At 43.5% G+C, this 25,405-nt stretch overlaps 1 protein-coding gene across 2 annotated transcripts in view; it reads right to left on the bottom strand.

Moving 5' to 3' along the window:
• The window catches only part of CRHR2 (corticotropin releasing hormone receptor 2), a 107,954-nt gene that overhangs the window by 42,153 nt on the left and 40,396 nt on the right, over positions 1-25,405 (bottom strand). For both annotated transcript variants that reach the window (XM_015852925.2, XM_015852926.1), the window contains 2 exons: positions 7,234-7,319; positions 1,637-1,743 (listed from right to left, as the gene is read on the bottom strand). In XM_015852925.2, the coding sequence (XP_015708411.1) occupies positions 1,637-1,743; positions 7,234-7,319 (193 nt within the window). The remainder of the gene's footprint in view (positions 1-1,636; positions 1,744-7,233; positions 7,320-25,405) is intronic.

The following is a 25,405-nucleotide window of genomic DNA, read 5'->3' as shown; positions in this document are numbered from 1 at the left end:
TGGAGTGTTGGACTGGATGGTCTTGTAGGTTTTTTCCAACCTTGATGATTCTATGACTCTCTCATATCACCCAGTTGGTAGATGCTTCCTTCTGGCCCAGATAAAGCAGGTGAAAAATAAAAGCCCCAGATAACAAAACTCAATCATCAGAACAGATTTGCTCCTGGGACACTCCTCAGAGGTATGGGTGATAGAGGCGTACACAGTATAGGAAACATGTAGGGGAAAAGATTAATGCAGTCTGGACTGTCTTTACTGGAGCATCATTAGAGCTCTTGAAAACAATTTGGTCTCATCTCTGCTGAGATAACTTATGCTGGCAACACAGTTTGGAAAGTTATATCAGAGCTATTGATTTTTCTTTTGCACGGTGCAATGGAAATGTAGAGAGATGGAATATCTTAATTCATGGCATGTACAGGGAGCTCCTTAATTGCTGCAGTCCCTTTTCATGCTGCACAACTTAAATCGTCACATCAGAATTTTAAATACCAGAAAAACAGTTTAAAAGAGATCAGTTGAGGCGATTCCAATAGAAGCTGGGTACGTTTAGACCGGATCATCTAATTGTTTCTGCATTATTTACTTAAGCATTCATAAAAGATTCAGCAGCAAAGCAGAGAATATAGTTGCAATTAATAACCCGAGCTCTTTATTCAGTGTGAATTAATTCAGGGCTCCGAGCACGATGGGAATTAGCATTATCTGCTAAGTGAAAAGGTTAAAGTGGAAGTTTAAACTGATGCACCAGAAATGTTCCCAGTGAACGTTTAAAGCTTTATTTTTTGTCCTCCCACGAGCACAGATTATTCTGCTTATACACTCTGGGGTGAAAGAAGATTCCTGCTGTTAACAAGACTGACCCTCCCCTTAGCAATGCTTAAGGGAAAGGCTCAATGCAAGCCTTTGCAGGGAGGCTCCGGCCTAGGAAAGCAGCAATACTTTCAATTTGGTCACTGTCTATCAGCATATCACAGTCCTGGATGGGGTCTGATTGCACATTCCTAGACAAGGCCACTCAAATAACATGGGAATATCCCTCAACCAGGCCACTCCTATTTGACCAGGAGAAGGGAAGCATTTCTACATGGTTTCATTGACTGCATCCCTTGTTTCACGAGCTCTTGCAAAGATAAAGGTCCTCTAAAGATGTTTCCCTTGTTATTTAAGCAAAATTCTAAGTTCTTTAATGGAAGAAAAATTGAAATTGACACAAATCAAAATTGAAAGCTTTAATTTCATCTCTCCTGGGTCTAGATGTGGGAATTAGCTGCCAGGCAACACCAAATGCCCCATGTTATCATGCAGTGCCTTGGAAAACTCGCCCCCCAAAACTGCAACTCAACACTCAAATCCCAGCTTCCTTTAATGAAGCACTCTACGCTCAGTGAATTTTTTGCTGCATCAATAAATCATGTAGAGCCCTCTTCCTGAATACCAATAAGCTTCAGGTCTTAAGCATGGCAGCCATCATTACAGCTCATCCAGTGCAGCAACCAGTGAAAACACATATAGGCTCTGGAGCAGAAAAGCTATAATCTTTCAAGTTCATACACAAACTGGACAGTGTAAATAGAGGGCTTGAGTAACCCAGTAACACCCAACCAAGTGAGAAGCATGCAAACAGATTACTCACCTCAAGCACAAGAAAAGCATAAAGGCAACTATAAGGGCCCCTACTGATATACAGTGCCCCAGGTAGTTTATGATGAGGGCAATCTTGTAATGGTGCGCATACTTCCTCTGGAGGTAAAGAGATAACATGATTAAATCAGCATGACCCTCTGAGCACTGACATTAAGGAACAGTTAATCAGCTTAGGAAACAGTAATTACTTTTCTGGACTTTCAAATGATATAACAGCCCCAGGGCTGATGCCTACATAGAAGCCAAACATGCTGCCAAGGCACAAAGTACACACTTGGTTTCATTTCTCTTTGGGATTTATCCAGAGTTTCTTACAAATCTCAGCAGAAGAGTTACTTTTCCCTCTTTTCCCTCAATTTCCTTGAGACCTTTTATTTTCATCATCATGTAGAACTGAAAAACTTTGTATTTTTGGGGTAACAAAGCTACCAAAGACACAGGCAATGACCTTCTCACAGCTGCAACACATCAATGCGTTATAGAACATTCCTATGTTAGGAACCTACACAGTCATAACGAGGCAGGTTATGCTACTTTCCCTCACATGTGGCCCAATATTCATATAGAAATGGTTTTCATGTAGAATGAATCAGTGAATCAGAAGAAACCCTTTCCATTATGAGCTGATTTTTCTCTGAGGAGCCTTCCTGCAAACTATGAGCCTTATCATTCTCTGAGGGCAGAACAAGTGATACAGACTAATACAGAGCTGGTGGGGCCCTACATGGTTTGAGAACTTGAATGAAACAGAGCTCTTGGTTTTAGCAGGGTCCAACTATGTGATGACATTACTATATTAGAGTCTGTTTCTTGGGATGCTGAGGGTTTTATTGGTAGGTTCTTGATCCCATAGATGGAAAAATAAGCACAAAGTGCCCCCACCTAAACCAGTGAATGTAGCAACGTGGCCAAAATTTGACCTTGAAGTAAATGGAATGTCTTGTTTCTCTTCAGGTTAAGCATACTTTCCCCCATTTGAAATGCTTTCCTTCCTCAGAAGAGAAAGACCCAGAATCTAAACTTCCTCCCTTTTGATCAAGATACTGAACTAAAATCCTGCAAATAGCACCGATTTTCTAATTTAGGTTGAACTTACTTTGTTTCATTTTTTTCTAGCAATTTCCCTTTGCATTTTATTCCAGTCAGAGGAATTTGTCAGTGAATGGAAGTTTGGATGAAAGAACAACCAGCAGCTGTAGTTAATCTGCACCATTGTTCCATAGAGATAGCATCTTCCAGTGCTCTGCCAGAGAGCGAGCCCTCTTGGAACCATTTCTATGATGAAACCTGCCTGCATCTTCAGCACATGGAGTAATGTGCTGTTTCTGGACTGAACTCAACCATGTAAGGTATTTTTAAGTCTATTATAAAAAGCCCTAAAATAAACTTCCCCACGCACAGGCCCATTTTCTGAATAGCCTTGAGGAGGAAAGCAAAAAACCAACAATAACCCAAGACCCGAATTCCACACTAAGCTTTACTTAAGTCAACAGGTCACCTAAGGGAGGAAACACACTCTAACTGATGTGTCTGCCTGAAAAGCAGTGCTGTGCTATTCAGTTCATGCTCTGGCAAAGTGGCTTGCATCATTTTTACCTGACTAATTGCTCATATAGTGTTAGAAGTCTTCTAGAAGACGGCAGTGCTTCTCCCAGACCAAGCATCTGCTCTATAATAGTGACCCTTCCAGTTGCTCCTTTGGCTCCTAACCTCTATCTTGACTTTACTTTGGTTTTAAGAAGGTGTCATGGCTCAAAACATGCCAAAATAACACAGTATATAATTAAGGTCCTCGTTGGTATGTGCATGCTGAAGGAAAAGCAGGACTGAATTTATTTTCCCGTTGCTGACACAACCAAGGTTTCCTGAAGGCGAATCTGAATATCATAGAAACAAGAAGTGACTCTGTGCCTACGAGAAAAGAAGCTCACAGGGTTGCAAGATCACTTCCCACCAGCCCACATGCAATCTGCATCACTGGTAGAAGTGGAGACAACACCTCCAGGGCTGAAAAAACACGTGCCCAGAATGAGCCACGCTGGTCAAAGATGAGTTAATGCAAACACTTGCATAACTGTTCCGTCTTGAAGGCTGATGTGTTTAAAATGCTAAGAAACTTCTGCTGCTACAGAGTGTTCCTCTGCCTCCAGGAAGGTAGTGCAGATTAAATCCTGATCGTGGTTTAGAAGGAGGGTCGTGATGTTAAAAAGGAAATAGAAAAAGGAATGGCAAGGACATTCTGCTGGCTGTGGACTCATCACTGGAGCTCCCTTCCACTCCATACCCCATGTCTGACAATCATGCTATGTCAGAGTGCTAACTGCCCAGACTGCTGGCAAGTTCAGTGGCTGAGCAGAGCAGATTGCCTGGGGCTCCCAGCAGTCAGAGAAAGTGCAGTGCAAGAATAGTTCAACTCTGTGCGAAAACAGTTGGAACAGGAATGACTCACTCCTCGAGGAGGCCTCTCTATTGCACTCTTGGTCACATAGAAGAGCTAGACGACTAGCTGGACTGAATGTGTAACTTCTGGACAATTAAAGATCATCTGAGATGAATCATAACTCAACACCAAACAAATGAACAGAAAGCCAGGCAAACTTTCACTGCTGTCAGACTGAGGGAAGAGGCAGCTGCCTCTGAGCTCACTGTTTTCCATCTCTGGGCCAGCTGGAAGCTGGGTGGCTGTGCCTAACATGACTGTGGTCCTCAGCAGGATCCCTTAACTTAGGCCCAGCACGGTGCTGATTCAGCAACACTTCTTCAAGCCTCCTCAAAAGAGCTGCAGAGCCAATTTCCCAGCCAGCTGCCAAAGGCCGCGTAAACAAACCCATAGTCCTTGATTTATAGCTCCTTATGAAGGCTGAGGCAGACTTTCTGCTGCTCGAGACTCTCATTTATCTTCTAACAAGAGCACGGATTTGTGCTAGATGCAGCAAGGATCTCTGACACAGGAGACTGCAGGCTGGGTAGGAACTTTCCATTTATTACACCTATGACAAACAGCCAGCTTCTGTACCTGGTTTGGGTGCCTACAGAAGGTGTTAATTTATCATTCAGCGGGTGGAATTTGGTCTGACAATGAGACGTTTACATTTGGATACCTGTCCAAATTTGCACCAATAGCTGAAGCAAGGGCTGGAAACAGCTGTGGGACACACACAGGCATCCCTTGAGGTGCATGCAGGAGGCTTTGTGCTGCCTGGTCGGTCCTAGTGACTGACCAACCTCAAATTGCTGCTGCTGAAGGACACAGTTATACCGAAAGACCTGTGTCACAACTGTCTGATGTATGAAGATGCACTGGGACATCTTAAACATCACTGCCTAACTACACGGGGGAAGCCAAATCCAGCCCAGATGCCTATCTAGGAGCAAAACAGTCCCAGAGCATGATTTTATCAGCTATGGCCATAGGTTAAGCACTCATGTATGAATGCGGAGCATCAGTGAATGCATACTTCAGGATCTGGTGCCCACTGAAACTGAACTACAGCTGAAAAGAAGTGCGATTCCATAAAGCACGTGGCACTTGACAATGGGCTGATCCTGTCCCCATGTATCACCTATTGATAGCTGCATCTGAAGTCCAGCTACATCCTTCCTTAGAACTCTGGTAAGTGCTCAAGCTTGAGACAAAACACAAGGGGTACATCCTGAAGACATGTGGCATCTGCTGGGATCAGACAACAAACAACAACAGGCTCATGTCTGTGCCCGAATCTCACCTTTAAACAGAACTGAGGATTATGGAAATCCATGCAGATTTTGTTGTCTTTATTTGTTTTGAGATCACAAAGCGACTCAAGTATTCATCTGTAACTCCGAGCATTATGTAGAGATTTAGAAAATATTCACAAATATTAAAATTTGTAAAGCCTGTCACCAATCCTTAAAGGTCTAGTAAATGAATTTTTAAGCTTTTGCAAACAAGGGGTGGAGGGGAACATCTACGCTCCCCTCTGTTTAAGGAGCACGCTCCTTCAGAATCCTTCAACTATAGCTGCAAAGGTTTGAATAGCAAAAGCAGAGCTAATGTCAGCTCAGGTTTCCCTTTGCCTGCCTCATTACCCCATTCTCTAACTCAGCACTGGATGTCTCACTCTACCCCCTCTCAATGCTGCTCATCAGTAAGACACTCATTTCACAGCACTGCAAATCCTCCCCAGTCAAAGCTACCCTGGGCTGCTATCCCCCTCCATCCCAGACACCTCTTCCCTCCTGCTGTGTGCCTTGTCCCCAAAACTCCTGCAGTACTCCAATGTGATGTTCAGGGAATCGAGCCAGCTGGAAAAGCACAAAGCAAGTAAAGTTTTGCCATTTCAGTGGAACATAACTATAAGGATGGGCTGAACTGGAGCAGTCTCAAATTAGATCAGCTTGAGATGCCATGGTGCCTTCTCCACTATGCCAGACAACCTTGAATGTTGATCAGTCCTGAAGGAGAATAGTTATCTTCTAGTGCTTTCTTCTTACTTTCTTGAAGCCTCTAGTTCTTTTGGGGGGTGGATTCCACCTAGACAATGAATGAATGGGTGCACCTTAGCACCTGCTGTGTAGCTACCTGCTTTCTCATTCATTTGATGAAGCCGACGTTCAGCAACATGGATCTTCTGGGACAGATGTCAAGCCACGTTATGACTGTTCTGGGTGCAGACAGTCTTGAGACTAAAATCTGGATTAGTTCTGCAAGCAACTTGCAATAGGCAAGATCTTGCCTTCCTCCTCTATGATTGAACCTGGCATGGCACAACTCTAATGATGAAAGAGTACAAAGAAACCCAAAACATCAACAGGCCTGAGCTGCTGGGCTTGGTCACCCTTGTCAAAGAAACAGGACAAAGCCTAAGTGTGCCCTTGTGCCCCACCACAGCCCTCAAAAGAAGAAGGGAAAGAGAACATGGCATGGGAAGACAAGGTTTAAGTTGTGTGAGGATGAATGCTTGTGATGTGTCCCAAAAAAGATGACATCTGACAACAAAAAAGAGCTTTGCATAATTGCTTGCAGCTCTTCTGAAGGAGTTTACCCCTGCATGCTAATTTCATTCTGTGAACTCCTATATAGTGTCGGGCTGGCTCAGTTTTTTAAAGACAACTGGGACTTGAGTTTGCTTTTTATGTATTTTTCTTTTGCCTCTCCTTTACATATTTGCCTTAGGGAAAATGGCATTGAGATCTGGAAAGGCCAGTGGTTGATAAGGCTTCAGAACTGGCATATAGAGAGTGGAACCAGCTGATGAAAGCTTACATTTCACTCCCAATGAAGCTTTTGGTATTATTGCTCTTATTAGTAACATTTACTGTAGCAGCTGTGGGCTCTCAACAAAGCTAGGATGGATCTGCATAAACATACATCATCAGAGGCTGAGTCTAGTAAAGCATCCTTTGTTTTTAAATAAAACTATGAGTAGGAAATGTGGAGACTGGATTAATAATCTGACTGAACTCACAGGGAGGATTCATTGCAGAGACAGAAATGGAATCCAACTCAGAAATCTCAAATCAGTATGTTAACCTTAAGCTTGGCTTTGCATTCATATATATTGAGAAATGATACTGAGAAGAACAAAGGAAAGGAAAAATACAGACCTTGTCATCCAGAATAGGCTCACACTGAGAGTAGTTTATCTTGGAAGCCCACGTCCCATTGCCCAGGCATTCTCTGTAGGCATTTCCTGGTAGGGAACAAAATAAAAGAGAAATGAGCACTCTGTGCTGGAGTTCAGTCTAACACATTCGTGTAATTAAGAAGAGATTAACAATACAGATTATTCACAACACAAATCAGCATATCCCAACTGCTGTGGGGGTTGAAGATGTGACAGCCTGCCAAGGAGGGAAGAAGAGAAATAAAGGATGTAAATATCTAGAGACCACCAGTTTATCAATATATTTATTGGTAATGGTTTCCATAAGAAAATAGGTTTGGAAGACAGCAAAGGTAGGGAAAAGAGCATTTCAAGAGAAAACGTGTCTATAAAAGGTGTATTCAAACACAGGCTAAAAGGTTTAGGTCTTAAGTGTTCCAATGAGGAAATTACAATGCATGTGATAAACACTGCTCCACTCTCCTCTCACGTATCCCACTGTAAACTCAATACTGGATATTGATTTTCTAAAGTCTTCCAATGCAACAACGTTGTTGATAAATCCTGCAAGGAATCTGAAAGCGGAGGAAGACAACCACACCTCCCAGCCATGGGATGGTCACACACGAACAGACCTTAGAAATGGGTAGGATGCAGTATAAAATACCTTCTCCCAGACATTAAAAGCGCAGCTACTCCCATGAAACAGATTTTTCCGTGCTTATTTTCAGCTGTCTTAAAAACAAGAAAGTTAAAGTAAAACAGGAAATTCAGGCAGATCCCCAAAGGATACATATAACTTCCTAATGAACTCTTCATGATGTTCGTGCTGCCCTTTACCCGATTTCTTGTTGGGAGTCTGCCATGGTCAATCAGTATAACTCAACACTCAGTCATCAGGAAAATAAAATGCCAAAGGAAAGCATTAGACTGAATGTTCCTAAAAGTACTGTTGGTGATAGCCATTGAAAAAAAGCCATTGAAAAGACTTAGAAGGTGCTTTTTGATACAGAGAAGGGAATGGAAAGCAACAAGGGACAACCGTTCACCTACACACTCCAGGTTAAGCTGTATCTATTCAGACCACTGAACTTCATGCTGCTCTTTTCTACTTGCAGTTTCTTCTTGGAGTGACCTGGTCAAATAAAACGACTGCTAACATTTGGGTCAACTAAGAAAACCTGTGCTACAGGTAAAGTCCTGTATACTAATCGCCTCCATCTCCATTTCTGTCAGCGATTAGTGGCAAATTCCTGCTCCTTCTTACAGTAAAATTAGGTACAGACTGCCACTTTCTGTGCAGTTTTACATGCTCTTTTCTCCTGAGAAAGAAACAAGACTTCCCACAGAGCAGGATGGCCAGCTGAAAATCCTCCCAGCAGTAAATGAGCAATATCACTACGTGAGAAACAATCCTTCCACAAGAGGCTCCCATGGCCTGTAGTGACTCACTGGAGGCACCCAGCTATTCCTCTGGGTTCACACTTGCTGCCTGTGACATTAAACATCCATTAAAGATTCTTTCGATCTTCTCTTTCTTACCGTCAGATATTCAAAGAGGGTCTTGTCCTATCCTTTTTCATCTGGATTGACACAGTTGGTAAACACAAAAAAGGTCCCACTGAAGGCCACAAAGCTTTGTTTTCACACGAAACCTCATTAATAAAATGGAAGGGAGTCCTACAGCCAGTCTGGGATTCGTAATCAAATCTGACTTCTGCATGGGTCCTATTCCCAGAGAGAAGAGAGCAGTGCTGCCCCTTTGCTTCTCTATCATGAACAATCATCTTAATTCTTTCCATGGTGACCAAAGGTCATTTCACAGACCCCCTACAGTAAGTCAAAAGAGGAATAGAAAAGGTGAGATAACACAGACTGGACTCGATGACAAGCTGAGTCACAAGGACATGGGGAGTTGCAGCAATGATCAAAGCACCAAAGAGAAATAGAAGGCAGGTATGCCTCATCTCTGGTGTGAAGAGAGAAACCACCAGTGATTTTACAAAGAGAACTCCATGATCTCTTTGGCTTTAAAGAGAAGAACATTCCTCCATGCCTGTTTTTCCAATAAGAACTGTTTTCAATGTGCTTTTTGCTATAAGGATTACTGTGATCTGTTTTCAAGCACAACGTACGGAAGGAGACTGGATGAAGTCCATTTGCTCTTAATCATTCTCATGAAAAAGGAGAAAAAGGAAGATTTGTGATGGAGAATGAGCAGCAGATGACTGATGATGCCAAAGGCAACAGACAGCCATTATACACACAACTTCCAACACATGATCTGATATTAATTTCTCTGCCCTCATCTACAGCCTCTTCTTTGACTTTGATAATGTTGATTTCCTTTTACTGTAGATTATTAGCAACATTTCTGGCTCTTGATTGATTCCGCTTAATCATCACTCCAAGGGACAGGAAAGGAGGTAAAAGGGGATTCCCTGAACAGCAACAAATACTCAGTAGTGCTCAGACCTCCATTCTGGTTTCCAGCTTCCAAAAAATACACTTCACCCCCTCCAGCCCAGCCACTAAAACACACCCATTTCCATATTCTTTATTAGGAATGATTCAGTCATATAGACCACAGTCATATTCCATCAATAAAACCAATGACAGCTATGGCACTACTCCCAGAGTCACCTGCAGCCATCACAGCCCTTCAGACAGCACTGCTGTATCTTCCACTGCTGCTCCTGTTCAGTGGCTGCTGCTTTGACAGCAGGATGCCAGGCCTTGAGCCTACACACCAACCATTATTTCAGCTCCAGCTGTCTAATGTTAGTTTTGAAACCTTTATTCACCCGCATACACGAAGACAGAGGAAATAAAAGCCTCTGCAGCGTGGTGAGGACACTGCAGATAGCAGTATGGTGCCAAATCAACCTCACTTCAGGTTTTTGGAGGAGCTTGTCCAGCTCAGTCTATTTTTTACCATTCTTTGCTGAATAAAGTTAGAAAAAAGCTATCAAATAACTACAGGAATGTCTCGCTCTCATGCATACATACAAACACATGCATACACTGCTATATAAAACTTGATCTGTTCTTAGCGGAGAATAATCATTTAGGAGCAGCTGAGGAATTCCAAGATGGAGATAAAAGGCTCCTTAAGTGGGAAAGAAAAACACAGTGTCACTTATTTTTATCTGATCACAGAGTGTGATAATTACAATTCTATCAGTATTGGGAAGAAATAAGATTGCTAAGAAACCCCAGCCTGTTGGTTGTTTAAATAAAAAGATCAACTTGGATTTGACCAATGTATCCCCAAACAGCCCATAAGCCAATAAGGGATAACGACAGAATTGCTCAGGTTAGAAAGGACCCTCAAAAGTCCAGCCTCAACCTAACCATACCATCCTAACTCTGACAACCCATCATGACACATATCTGACAAGGAAGGTCTTGAGAGACCTTGTAGAAGCTTGCAGACTTTACTCATGTATTCCATAATGCAAACAGAACTTGGTCAGGTTGGATGGGGCTCTGAGCACTGATGGAGCTGTGGGTGTCCCTGTTCCCTGCAGGGGAGTTGGACCAGATGGCCTTTACAAGTCCCTTCCAACACAAACAGTCCTGTGATTCTGCGATTCTGATTTTGAAGGATTCCTCACACCCAAGATAGTTGGTCATAGAGAAGAGGGGGAGACATCAAAACTGTTTCCAGCTTTGCTTATCACCCTTCCAGCATCCCTGCCAATCTGTACCATGATGAGCCTGGGGAAAGTCTAGAAAAAAACTAAGCGTGAGTTGTTGCTACCTAAATTCATGCAAAAAAAATTCCTCCCCAGCAAAGTACACTTTATTAACAGAACTGCCAGAGACTCCTCTAAAAGACTCCCCAGTCTTCTGTTTAGTTCCTCCTCAGGAGGAACTTAAATCAATGTGCTTATTCAGTGGAAAAAGCAGAGCTTTTTCTTGGGTGATTATCCACTGTGATAACCAGTAAAAACAAAAGGAACTTTGTAATAGGGGACACATCATTGTGGCCTTCCAATACTTGAAGGAAGCATATGAACAGGAAGGGTATGGCTGTTTACGAGGGTGGATAGTGATAGGACAAGGGGGAGGGAACAGTTTTAAACTGAGACAGGGGAGGTTTAGGTTGGATCTTAGGTGGAAGTTTTCACCCAGAGGGTGGTGACACACTGGAACAGGTTGCCCAAGGAGGCTGTGGATGCCCCATCCCTGCAGGCATTCAAAGCCAGGCTGGATGTGGCTCTGGGCAGCCTGGGCTGCTGGTTGGTGACCCTGCACATAGCAGGGGGTTGAAACCAGACAAGCACTGTGGTCCTTTTCAATCCAGGCCATTCTATGATTCTATGGCAGAAGCTCATCACACTGACTGCTCAGATTCCATAGGACCCAATGAGACAGAAAACAAAGCCGTGTTGCATAAAGGATATGTCACTACATGTGTATGCTATTCTTAGCCCTTTTTTCCAAGTCCCAGAAAAACAGCAAGCCTCTAAAGATAGGGACTGAATCACAAGCAATGAATTATTTATTCATGTGCCATCCTTCCCACCTGAGAGCGGTGATGGGTTTCTTCTGAATGCTGCAGTGACAAGCTGGATCCAGGTAGGCTTCACCAAGCATCAGTTTGCTGCTTGCTATTTCTAGAAGTGACAGTGTTAGCACTTGGATGTGATTTTAACAGCACTCAGGTGTGCGTGAGAGTGAAAAGAAAAACATCTCTCCTCACACTTCATTTGTGTATGAAGGATATTCAGACAAAAAGGACAGGAAAGAAGAGTTATCCAACCAACGCTTATTGTTCTGTATGCCAGCCAGCACCATCCTGAGAGCCAGCCTTTGTGCAAAGGGGTTTTTGTAGATACCACGCTGCCATTTTGGGTTGGGTGTGCCTTTGTTTGACATTGATATTGAATGATTATGCACTTACAGGTGAGGGTTGGAAGGTAGACAAATAGTACTCCAGGCAATGAATGTTCCCCTAGAGAAATATTTCTGACCTCAGCTTTATCTAGCCCACCAATCTGATGCTTCTCCAGGCTTGAAAGCACATCAGAACCACTGCTCAGCTTTCTATCATTTTCTTTTGCCAGAAATCTAAAATGCTTTACAAGAAACTCAAGCAGTCTAATAATGCTCACTTTTTGTATTGATTTCGTATCTGCCACAGAGCTCGAGTGGTTCACCCAGGTCATACAACACGCCAAAAAGCAAAGTCAGGAAAGGAACTTTCAAGGAGTTTAGAAGCCGTCCAGATTTCTTCACATTTCCAGCCCGAGGCCCATCAGAAATACTGATAAAGACTATAGTCTAAAGAGCATCGTCTCAGTTCAGAGCTTCTGATGCTGATGGACCTCTGCTCTGCTCACTCTTGCTCTAGGCTGGGGCTGCCTACCTGCAAGTATTCCCTTATCAACACATCAACACAGACCCTGCAGAATAAACTGCACAAAGCACTCAGAAATGTGGAGTTATACACCTTTGACCCATGAAATTCCTATGAACACGAACTAACGGAAAATAAAGTACATGCTCTCTTTGGTTTCCCAGTTCCCTTCCGATCAATGCCACACAGTTCTTCTTGGGAAACGTAAACATGACTTTCTCTTCTTCGACTCATCTGAGGTTAACAAAACACGTACAATAAAATACATCTCCAATACAGTTTATATTTTCCTCTTCACATCTCCAGTTGGAACTGTTTCAGGACTGAGGTGTGAATGGTGTCAAACCAGTTGTCCTTTCCCAAAGCAATCAGTCTTTAGAAGCATGACTCAGGAACTATCCCAGAAGCTGCTCTGTCATCTCTGCTTACAACACCTATTAATCACTCAGCAAAATAACCATAATTCAGTTTACAATTGCCTGTATACAAGGGGAGGTCATCATGCACATGCTGCTAGATGGATATTGAGCTCTATTTGAGATGCCCCATGGTGTCCAAGGCACGGATATCAAGTGTCCTTATGGACTTCTTGCCTTCAGTCAAGGACACCACAGACAGAACTCTAATCTTATGCTTAAGCAAGCAAGGTGATCCCTGGTGACTGGGAGGAGGGATGTCATCACCAGGGCTGAAGCCCAGCTTGTTCCTCAGCTTGATCAACTTGGGGAGCACAAAGCTATGAAGCTCCCTGCCTAACCCCCTTCTGGGATGCTATCAGGGCTGATAATAATATTTGAACTTTATAGTAATTGCCTCTTAGCTGAAATTCAGAATTCAATTAGTCACTTGCCATAATTACTGAACGCACTGAGAAACGGCAGTGACAACAAGGAGAGGTGTAACTGTGCTTTATTACCCATAGATGAAGCACAGTGGAATTAAGAAGTGCTATGATCTGATTAGCACAGCAGTGGGAGAGAGGGGGAAGCAGCCTGAAGGTGGACTTGTGCTCAGCCAGGAGACAACGCTGGTGTGCTAGGATCTGCAACACCTGACTACCACACTGTCAAATATCACTTCAAAAGGGGATAAGAAGGGGCAAGTTCTCCCAGTTTCTATGAACACAACCTGAGTCTCAATAATACAAAATCCCCCCTAATCCCGCTGTCCCGCAGGATGAGCTCAATACTCAGCAAGACCAAGAGCTTGAATTCTGATTGCGGTGATGACTGCTGATGTGACAGGATATAAATAGCTCCTTTAAGCTGGTGCAGATCAGGTTTGTTGGAAATAAGAAAGCAAAGCCCCTGCAGACAGAGGGAAATACAGCAGTAATTCTAAGTCTTGAAGTCCTATTACACCTAATAATAGCGCTGTGCTTTCTGTTGATTGTTTCTCCCTGTAAATGCCTTCCTTCTCCCACTGGGGAGCAGGATAAGGAAGGTTTAAGAACAAACGCATGAAAACACTTGGCAGGAGAAAAGCAACACCCACCTCAGATCTTTCTTCTTTCTTTCCAAGAGGAACGGAAAACATTTGTTGAAGAAATTGTGCTAAAGTGCACTGGGCTTGAGCTGCAGTTTTGCCTCTCTGTCTACCAGCTTTTCTCTGATCGCCCTTCAGTCTAGTTCCAAAAGGTTCATTGAATAAGAAGCACAAACCAAGCACCGCACTGCTGCAGGGAACACTGTGTCCAGAGATGTTCTACCTGGTAAGAAGAGAGTCAGGCACCAGCTGGCATTAGAAATGCACTATGATGTGCTATGTTGATAACACATCTAATTGTCAGCTCCTGAATTGGAACTCCCATCTTCTACCAGAGCTCCCCTTCCTATGCTTTATATCATTGCTTCCATTGCTGTAAACACCGACACATTTGCATGTTTTCCCTACAGTGTAGCACGAAACATGAATCACATTCCTATCCCATCCTCTAGGACAGCATGGATAAAAACTTCACTTGGAAGTATGATTTCTGTTCGGCTTCTGATCCATCTAACATACATTAGTACTGGAGAGGTACCACAAAGTTACTTGATTTGCAAGTGATAGCACAAATGAAGTGATAAAGTATGAGATCTGTTCTAAGAGGGAACTGCAAGAGACCACATTGTTTTGTGGGTGTAGTTTTCATGGACACAACCCCATTTGGCATTCTGCGTGCAAGATGGGAATGTCTGCAGTGCTCTCTGTCTCTGCTGGTGCAGCTCCCCAAGGCATCTCCGAGCTCCCACCCTAATGAACTCGCTGCTTATAGGAAATGCCTACATGCACCATTTGCTGAGCAACCACACGTGGGCCAGGAAGGCCATGATTAATCTGTAACAATCTCAGGCAGATGGGAAAAAAGGAAAAGAGGCTGTTCCCCTGACATAACCTTATTAACACAATGCATCCATCATCTAGAAAACCTGCTGTTATGTGGGAAGGTGCTTTCTTATCAGCTGATAATTATTGTCTATTTGGGGGTTTGAAATGGCATGGGAGGGAGAAGGGAGATTTTAAAATCTCTTCTAATTTTGCAGTGTACAGTGGGTTCTGTCAGCACACGCTGTGACAGCCTAAGAAAAGCATCTCGCCAGCTTCATTTCTTGGCTGTGATTTCTGATGGATCTTAAAAGCCTGAGCTCATTTTGACTAGGAGTGATTGGTAGGCAATCTATCTCCGACACATCTCACTTTAGTTGGCTGTAGGTTCACCACAGATTGGTAAGCGTGGCCTGGCAGTTTCCATGTTGCCACACCAGACTCAGAAATATGTGAATTTAGGGCTGGTTGTAATACTTTACATAAAGCCTGGCTGTGAAAAGGGTCAGGGTTTCAAAGCAGGCTGTGAGTCATCCTTACAGTGATGCTCAGCCCTGAGAAGTGCCTCCTGTTGGCAGCCCAGCCCATGAGGGACCATTCTTCCTATGGAGAAGTCATTATATTGGAGCTGGATGACTTTTGAGGTCCATTCTAATCTAAGCCAATCTATGGTTCACAAGTGTCACAATAATACAAAAGCATCTGGGCAGCAGTTTAATGCAACAGTGGCCAAAACTTCAATTGCCATGGGGTCTATTCTGCCTTCTGACTCCCTGCAGTTCCACACCTACAAGGAACTGAGGTTTTCAAAACACATATTTGTCTCACCAGCCACAGCTCTATACATCACCTTCCCAGAGGACAGCATAAGCACCAATGAAGCACTGGGAAAGGAAAGAAGGAGGTGAGGAGAGCAAGGCAGGCATCTCAGCACAACACTACCCTTATGGCAAATCCAGCAAGGACATCAGCCAAGAATGTAGAGTGAGAGAAAATGCTCTACGTGTTCAGAGAAGAAAAAAAGAACTGGTGATGCATAATCATATGGCAGATTTGAAGTGTAGTGCATATAACCGCACAAAGGAACCTGAAGGCAGGAAGTCATGGAAAGCTCCTATCATTCAGCAGCTGATTTGATTGCTTTTTAATCAACTGCAGATTTCCTGTCATGTTGACATGGGAGATAGACATGAAGACTGCTTGCTTACAGTGAGGATTTTTAGAACACGCAAAGCAAAACAGAAATAACAACAACATGAACAAAAGTGACTTTAAAAGGATTTACCATCTCCTTGCAAAGAGAGCAGGGAGATCTATATATGTCAGAAAGTGCTAACCCACCTAGGAGAAACGTTTAGCGCTCACCACGTGCTTCCATTTACTCCACGTTCTCCCATTTCTACACTTACTGCTTTCCTTGGTAAAACATTTTTCTCTTCTGAAAAGTACAACATCGCTGAGTACTCACAGATTAAACTTCCCTCGTTGAGACAGATTTATTCCCAGTGCCCTTTCCGCTTCAACTATGGAATCGCTCCCAGAGAGTAAATGGAGTGTGCTCTATTTAAACACTGGGTATTCAAATGAGGACTGTTTTAATTCACATTCTGGTACTGAACCACAAATTCTTAATACCCAAGCTTGCCAAAACAACTGCACTGGAGAAGAGACAAAATGTGTGAATGGACAGACAAAACGCATTGCATTTCAAAGAATGCAAAGAGCATGAAGAGGATTCTTCAATTTCTAATGCTTTTCTGAGCAACACAACTTGGATGTAACTTCCCAAATATCAGTGAGCTACTACTGCCTTATATATTTAATGTGGAAAAGGTGATGCCAGAGTTCTTTTCTTTGACAGGCTGCCCAGACAGGTTGTAGAAGTCCCATCCCTGGAGGTGTTCAAGACCAGGTTGGATGGGACCCTGGGCAGTCTGGTCTAGTATTAGACATGGAATTTAATGGCCCTGCTTGCAGCAGGGGGTTGGAGCTTTGTGATCCTTGAGGTCCCTTCCAACCCAAGCCATTCTATGATTCTATGATAGGTGAATTAACTCCTTTACATCTTTAAGTTTCATCATTTACCTTTACAGAGCAGTGAATGATGCTTTATGGCTGCACAGCCTTCATGTTCACATTACAACCAGGGTACAAAAGGCAACGTTTGGTTGAAAAAAGCATGCTAGCTTTGACAGTTTAAGCTACTTCTAACTAAATGTGAACAGTAAAAAAAAAAAAATAAAAAAATCTGCAGTAAAATATAAAAGCATTGAAATGAGCACCCAAATCCTGAAGCCTCTCCTGTCAGAAAAATAAGCATTCACTTTTACAGTTTCCCCTGGAAACGTTCATTTTGGCCTGGTGCCTCAGGAGCCCAAGTAAGTGCCGTTCTATTAAAGACTAACATTATTTGTTTCCATTTTTACTCCAGGAGTTTTGTTTTCATAAATGGCAGTGGGGAGACCCAGTCTGTCTCCCAGCTGCAGTGCCCTCTCCCTTCTACACACCTCCTGGAAGTAACATAGCTTTCTATTGAGTTGTGCACTCACCTCCCCTGAAAGCACATCACTGCATATGTGGGTCAGACCTTGCCTCTAGACAAGGCAGGAGACAACCCTGCTGTCAGGGTTTACAATTACAGTCAAGAATTTTGTTCTTCTCCGTTTCTGATCTTAATGACTCCCATCATAGAACCATAGAATGGCCTGGGTTGAAAAGAACCACCATGATCATCCAGTTTCAACGCCCCCTGCTATGTGCAGGGTTGCCAACCACCATATCAGGCTGCCCAGAGCCACATCCAGCCTGGCCTTGAGTGCCTGAAGGGATGGAGCACCCATTGTGTACAATAATACATAATGTATTATTACATTAATACATCATGTAACAGTTTCATCTGGTCATCACATGGGAACTTGAGCTAATTGCCCCAATTAGCTGTTACATGATCGTATATCCAGAATATGACAGGAAGAAACACTCAGCTTCAGAGAATTACTCGGGAATTAGTTCTGTCTACAAGAAAAGCAGAGATCATTATCTCTGTTTAAACAGATTTACAATGCAGCGTGTATGTACCAATTACTTCAAGTGCCTCCGTTACTTCGGTATTGGAAATCATTTACAAAAGCCGTTCACAAGATGCTTCCAATTGCAGAGAATACTGTGTGATTACATCTGACAGCAGCCAGTTCACACATCCTGCTTTCAATCCGTCCACCATCTTTCTATTTACTAATGGGAACATTTTTCCCATGGATAAGCCAAAGTCACTGACCTCAGAATTCAAACACTGAGATCACAGGATCCCAGAGCATTCGGGGTTGATGGCCTCGCAGTAACTGTGAGGGAAGCAGATGATTGGCAAATGCTGCTCCAGTGGGAACTGAAGTTCTTAGAGATGAGTTGAATGGAGAGAAGCTGGGCAAGGGAAGTCCTGGAGCTTTGAGCTGACATGGTGGGGAAAAGTGAGGGAGCTTCAGCCTTGGAGCAAAGTCAGAGAAGGCAAAAACACTTTTATGTGCAGCTCTCAGGACCATATTAAACAGGACATGACTTCAAAAACTCCAGGGAAGTATCTCTGTATTATATATAACAATACTTGCGTTGAATGAAGATGATTACTTCTGATCAGTGAGTTTGTTTCAATGAAAACAAAGATCTGTTTTGATATCCTTTGAACCAAGACAACCACCCTAGAACTTCAGGTAAAAATAACAAGGCAATGCAGCCCGGTGTCTCTATTTTAGGAAAGGATTCGTGCCGCAGGCAAAGAGTTTCTCTATAGGGCTTCACTAAGCTGCTAAGAGACAGAAATGGTTTTAGGCAGCGCACTGAATGAATCCTGATGGTTTTCTGAGGCTGAAAAGCAGCGCGTTTAGCGATAAGTGATAGGTGTTGAATTTAAAGCACTTACAACTCCCTTAAAATTCAGGCATGGATCTCCAGTCACTTTTATGCTGCCGACCAAAACAGCTCCATGAGAATTATGAACGCTGGCAATATCTACCAGGAAGCAATAGGAATGCAACCAACTGAACTGTCAGAGCACACATCCAGGTATTGACATCTCTGCCTTTTTGTCCCTGCTGGGCTTGAGCACCAGAAATTGGAGATGGAGCTGTTACACATTTGATGCTGTTGGCACTGAGACAAGGTGCTACGGGTGCACCTGCAACAGCCAACAGCCTAAATCACACCTCCAGACTGCAAAGTAGACCATGGTTCTTGGGATTAAAAAACAATCTCCTTCCATGTTCATGGCAGGATATACCACTAAGAAATGAGCTAGCTTGGGTATAGAAAATGGTTTAAAGTTGAAGGAGGGAAGATTTAGGTTGGATGTCAAGAGGAAGTTCTTTACTACAAGAGTGCTGAGGTGCTAGAACAGCTGCCCAGAGAGGCTGTGGATGCCCCATCCCTGGAGGTGTTCAAGGCCAGGTTGGATGGGGCCCTGGGCAGCCTGGTCTAGTATTAGATATGGAGGTTGGTGGCCCTGCTTGCAGCAGGGCGGTTGGAGCTTCGTGATCCTTGAGGTCTCTTCCAACCTGTGCCATTCTAAGATTCTGTAGTTCTGTGATTTTGAACAACTGTCAGAATGAGGTTTTAGTGTTTATACCACATCTCCTGGCCTGCTAAATCCTCTCTAGAGCCTCCTAACAGTTGCCATGTTCAATTATTTGTCTAGAGCCAACCAAAGACCCGATCCCAAGGCACTACAGAAGGACGAGAAGAATGAAGGTAATCACCAGCGACTTTATCCATACAGGAAGGAAGACAAAAATTACCACAAACAACACCATGACAACAGAGCACACAGCACAGCAAACAGCTCGCCTAGCCTTGCAAAAAATGAAATCAGTACTTCAAAATCTGCAGAGAATCAGTTACATTTTCATACATTCATTCATAAGATCCGTTTAAGCATCCAGGACATTGCTAGTACTGCAGCTGAAAGCTACTTATCCACCAATAAGATTGTTAATACATAGGCACTCGCTTCCAAATGGACACAGAATTGTCTTGAGTTGTTTGTTGTTATCAATGATCTGACTCTTATTTGGCCACTTTAAGCAAAGTTTCTCCTGCAAAGCTTCCTGCCAGACCCTTGTAGTCAAAGGCGGATTGATGCAAATGGTTTCTACATGGCACTCCTCCTTCATTACAAAATTACATGTGTGAGATGCAACCAAATGGCATAATCTATGTAATTAGCTCATCCCAGTCATTGCCACTGATGGAAACAGCTGTGAAGGTTAAACAGTAGGGAAAGTTAATGACATTTGTTCACAAGTAAGGACTGTAGCAGTAAAACTGAGCAGCTCTGGTTGTATTTCATCCCGGAGCACATGTTGCTGAGACGACCACTGAATTGGAGCACTCAAAGGATACCAATTTAAAGCCAACACCTGCTGCAACTGCAGCAATCCAGAAGGTGACTTGTGAACTGAGTAACGTCCATGAGCTGGGCTTTGGGGTGGATAGAGACCATTTGTATAATGACAAGTGGTGTTAATCAGCGTAATCCCAGTGACAGAGCAAAGCCTCACAGTGCACAGAAAAAGGACAATCCTCCCCCTTCCCTCTTCTCTTTATGTTCGCCATCTACTGGGAAACCCCACTGCCACTGTAGGTCTCCCATATCAGACAGGCAATAAGCCTCCAGATAGTCAACGTACCTTCTGCTTTAGTTTTAGAATGAAGAGGCAGTGCAGAGCCTCATCAAATGTTGCTTTCTTTTAGCACACTGTCTTTGTTTTGATTCTACAATATCTCCATCATCGCCTGAGAGCTTGAATTCCTCTTCATTTGTGCTATGGCGCTGAATGATGCATCCAAAACACATTTTCAGAAGAAAAAAAAACAAGTTCTTTGCAAAAACTGAGCTCATTTTACAGAAACTGAAGACAATCTCTGCTGATAAAGCAAGACAGTTCATTAATTTATCTTCAGTGGATCAAGGAAGGAGACAAAACCCACTGGATAGGATATTTGACAACAGAATATGTATTGCAGTAGCAAACGTAGCCTAGGAAACAATTCTGCATTGCAGAGAAGAGCACCAAGTAGCAGAAGAAACAAGATTTTGATAGCTAAGCATTCCCTTTGGCATGCAGAAAAACAGCAGGTGATGGAGACAAGCACATCTGCACCAAAACTAAACCAGGAGTGATAGATGAGCTCCAAAAGTAGATGGTCAAATACAGAAATATATTGGCCACTGTAATAATCACGTACACATATTGACTGAAAAATGAAGCTCACGGATACTTTGGTTACTCTGAGCATGTTAATCACAAATGCTCCGTGTCCCCAGATAACCACACAGAAGGATGCTTCACATTCACTTCACGTTTTCTTGTTGAAAACAGAAGATTCTATTACTGAAAAAGAGCCCTGGAGACAATAATGTTACAATATTGAATTCCAACAGCCTACTTAGCACCCCGCGCATCTGAAAGCCACGGTATTAAAACTCTTACAAAGGGCTGCAAAACACCAGTTCTCTCCTCAAAACTGTCCTTCTTGGGCAGGGAAATTAATGGCACCAGGGAATAAAGGTGACACTTCATCTGAGAACTTCTTGCACTCTAAACCAAAAAATCACAACAGAGGTCCTTAGAGGAGCTGTGTGGCTGCAGAGATCCTGATTTATTGGAGCTTCTTTACAAAGGGTAAGACCAAGGGGCAGGAGACCAAAGCATCATGCTTGAGGGTATGGAATGGATCTCATTTATTGTCTGTTCTGACAGTTAGAGGTGAAACCTGCCTACTACCACCCCTTTCAAGCTGGCACAAACACAAATGCTCTCTACTGACCGCAGCTGTGTATCAGAACAGCCCCACATATTAGTGGTGTCCTGAGCACATAAGACAAGCCATGGCCGGGTCTTTGTATTCCCAGTGAAATCTGCTCTTTTAAGGCAATTAGTCACAATCAATCAGTTCTAATATGCAGCTGTGCTCCTGTTGCCTGCATGCCCAACAACTCAAAGGCCCAGAAAGCCAAAGGAGAGGCAGCAACAGATCATTAAGAGAAAGTCTATGGACAACTTTTTCCATAGGAGAATGGAAACTGTGCAAGCATTTAAGCCAAACACACTCAAAACCAAGCCAGACAACGTTTCATTTGCAAGACAGGTACATTGGCTTGGCCATTATTTTTACTTTCTCTTTGAGTTTTAGCTTGCTCAGAGGCTCCAGGTGACACTGCTGTCAGCTATCCTGACCATTATTTCATCCTTGTTGTCATACAGCACATATCACACAGTCTGTACATCTGTTATTTACCCAACAGCTCCCCTGTCTCACCCTCCGCTCCTTGGGATGACTGCTCACATTTTCATTGCTATTTATTGCTGGCAGGCACGGCACTGAAGCTGTTCTTTACAAATGCCTTCTGTGCGTCTACTAATACTTGCCCAATCCCACCACCAGGATTCACACACTGTATTTTTAGGCAGCACTGAGTCTGAGCCCTTCCCAACCTGCAGCTGAAGCCATCTTTCCATCCAACCTCTCAACACCCACCTCGGAGCTGCCGTGCTGCTGCTCATCTCTTCACAACCTGCCACACAGTGCTGCCAAGCCCTGCATAAGGTCATTTCTGCATCTAAAACCACTAAACTCTTTCAGTAAAGTTTTCTGCAGAAACTGTCCCCTCACCCATTCCCATCGTGGCACTCAACTCATGCATGAGATTTCCATCTCCACTCACTTTTATCTCAACTGATTGCCTCCCTTTTCATTCCCAGCCTGCCAGGATGATTCCCTGCTCTCCCTCTGCCCAATCTTTTCTCTGCTATCCTTTTTTTTATTAACACTGCCACTCTTTTTGTACCCTTCAGTAACTCCTTCCCCTTAGAGCAAGGGAAAGAAATCAGCACTGCAAACAAGTCAGTCCCAATAAGACAAGAGAGCTTTAAATTCTGATATCTGGTCTGTGTGTTTCTAGATGGCTTCAGAGAGCCACCCAGGTGTGAAAGGGACTTCTGCATCAAGAATTCACCTCACTGCTTAAATGCAAGCTCCAGGCTCATCCCAGGGACATCTGGAACCAAGTCACTGGTGCTTTCTGCTGAGAGCTGGACAGCAGCTTTATTCCTCTTAACCCAAGATGGAAGCAGATGCAGATAGAAAAGTCAGAGTTCAAGATTTCAGCAAGCATTACACAACATTCAGAACCCAGACACTTGAAACTTCCAGCGCTTAAACTATTCAACTTCATCTCAAGAAAGCTATTTTTATCCAGTCCTTCTACCTTAAGTATCTGCTTTCCAGAAAGAGCCATCAATGAGTCATCAGCAGTACAGGATTAAATCTAAGCAATTAGCCCTGCCTTTCCTAGTTGATTTTCATTAAGGCAACACAGCAACAAGACAGAGGTCAGTGCCCTGTGAGTCTCACTTGGTTCCCCAGAAATCAGGCAAAGTGTGAACAAAAGCAAACAAGATGGTGCAGAGCAATTGCACAGACCAGAAGGTAAAATATATGGAATCCCAATAGGAAACTGAGGACTTGAAGTTGGTAGAAACACTTCATTTCCAGATGAAAATGGTTAAGTCAGTGCCAAGTTTTCAAAGTTAGTCCTGAATGCAAAGGGCTGGCTGGACACCCAACTTACCAAATGAATTTATTCTCCTGAGTTTTAAGAAGACGAGTTTTATCTCAGGTTTACCAGAAGCTGAGCACACTCCTGGTTGATTTCCATACGGTTTGCAGAGCATCAGCGACTTATTCATGTGTCTGCCCCATTCCTGGTACGTTCAGTGCCTGGTCAAGGTGCTGCAGGAATAGGGAGCCAGGAATGGGGCTATGGAAGCACACCAAGGTGAGGCAGGCAGGAAGCATGCAGCTTACCTAACCGGCTGGAAAAGTGATGAAAAATAGCAAAACAAATTGTCTTCAGGCCCCGTATTTGCAATCAGTTGTTCTACTTCTGCTCATCCATAGAGTGCTGATGTAATCACAGCAACCCAGACATGGGTCTGCAGCTGAAATCTAGCAGGGAATCAGCAAAACAAGGATCTCTGGTACCTTACACACACTCGCTGAAAAATCCAAGTGCTATTTATCACATTTCTAGTTACAAGAGAACATTCTGCATGCTCTCGTGGCAATGTAAACTGAAACACACTGCCGGGATGCCTGCCCTCCTCTGCCAAACCTGCCTCTCCAGTGCAGCTCACAGATCCATCCATTCCATCAGCATTCACAGAACGGATAAAAGAAAGCTCTAAATGGTTCTTGGGAAGAATAAAACTGCTATTATTGTTGTTGTCAGAATTCATTTAGTAGGAGAAAGGAGACATGAAGGCGTTACCAAAAGATTAGGATAAAAAAAGGCAAATTCAGGCTGAGAATGGGATAGGGATGACCTAATGATAAGAGAAAAATCTTTGTGATGGTCTTTGAGATCTCTACAAGGACAAAAGAGGAACCTGCATCAAATGTCTGTATTCAGAGTGTTACACCCTCTCCCATCTGGGCTGGGAAATGCAGAACATCATCCTAGATGCATTTGGGTCCACCCCTGTCCTTTTTGAGGGGACACTGAAGCAGGGTGCAGATCCAAAAAGATCTTTCTTCTCTCCTTTCCCTTCCCAAACCAAAATAAAACAGATAAAACACTACCCTTCTTATTCTAGTGCTGTAAAGAAGGTTTCCTTAGTCACAACCAACAGCTACGAGCTGACAGGTGGAAATGTTCATTTTTAGGGAGGCCCAACATGAGGCAGACGTGCTAAATACGAATTATTTATGCATGAAACTTAATTGAAATGGGAAACGCAGATCACACTGGATGGTTGAAATGAACTAAGTATGGATCTATGGGATCCTGGCATCCCTTAGTGCAAAGCACTGGTGAGGAACTATGAAAGGCTGTCACTCTACAAAGGACATGTGGGCTGGCAGCAGTCACCTGGCTCCCTGCAACCCCACATCACTCAGAGAACAAGTGCTCAGGACAGTTGTTCAAGTGTATTCCAATACACAGATGCTGATGTTTCAGGTATTAGTGGTGTAATTCTCTATTAATTAATACTCTCAGCACTGAGAAAAAGAGTCGATAGGAGTTCACAGCTAAGTTTAGTTGAGATGGTAACAGTGCACTAAAAAAGTAACTTCCTGTTTTGTCTTTCTCGTTTCCATAGCACGTTTTCTGTTTTCCATCCCAGTCTCTGCTCCCTGGCTGACTCAGAAGGACAAGGAACTGCATTAATTCATGGGTCACTCTATAGTCAGCACTTTCCATCTATACAGGGTTTTGGACAGGGAGGGAGTGAACGACTGCATGGTGCTTAACCACCTGCCAGGTGGATTACAACTGGATGTAAGGAAGGTTTTCACAGTAAGGGCAGTGAGGTACAGGCACAGGTTGCCCTTTGAGGTGGTGGATGCTCCATAACTGTAGGCACTCAAGGTGAGGCTGGACAGGGCTCTGAGCACCTGATGGAGCTGTGGGTGTCCCAGTGCATTGCAGGGAGGTTGGACCAGATGG

The sequence above is a fragment of the Coturnix japonica genome, chromosome 2, assembly GCF_001577835.2.
Source record: "Coturnix japonica isolate 7356 chromosome 2, Coturnix japonica 2.1, whole genome shotgun sequence".
In the NCBI taxonomy this organism is placed as follows: Eukaryota; Metazoa; Chordata; class Aves; order Galliformes; family Phasianidae; genus Coturnix; species Coturnix japonica.
This window is presented reverse-complemented; position numbering and strand designations above follow the sequence as displayed.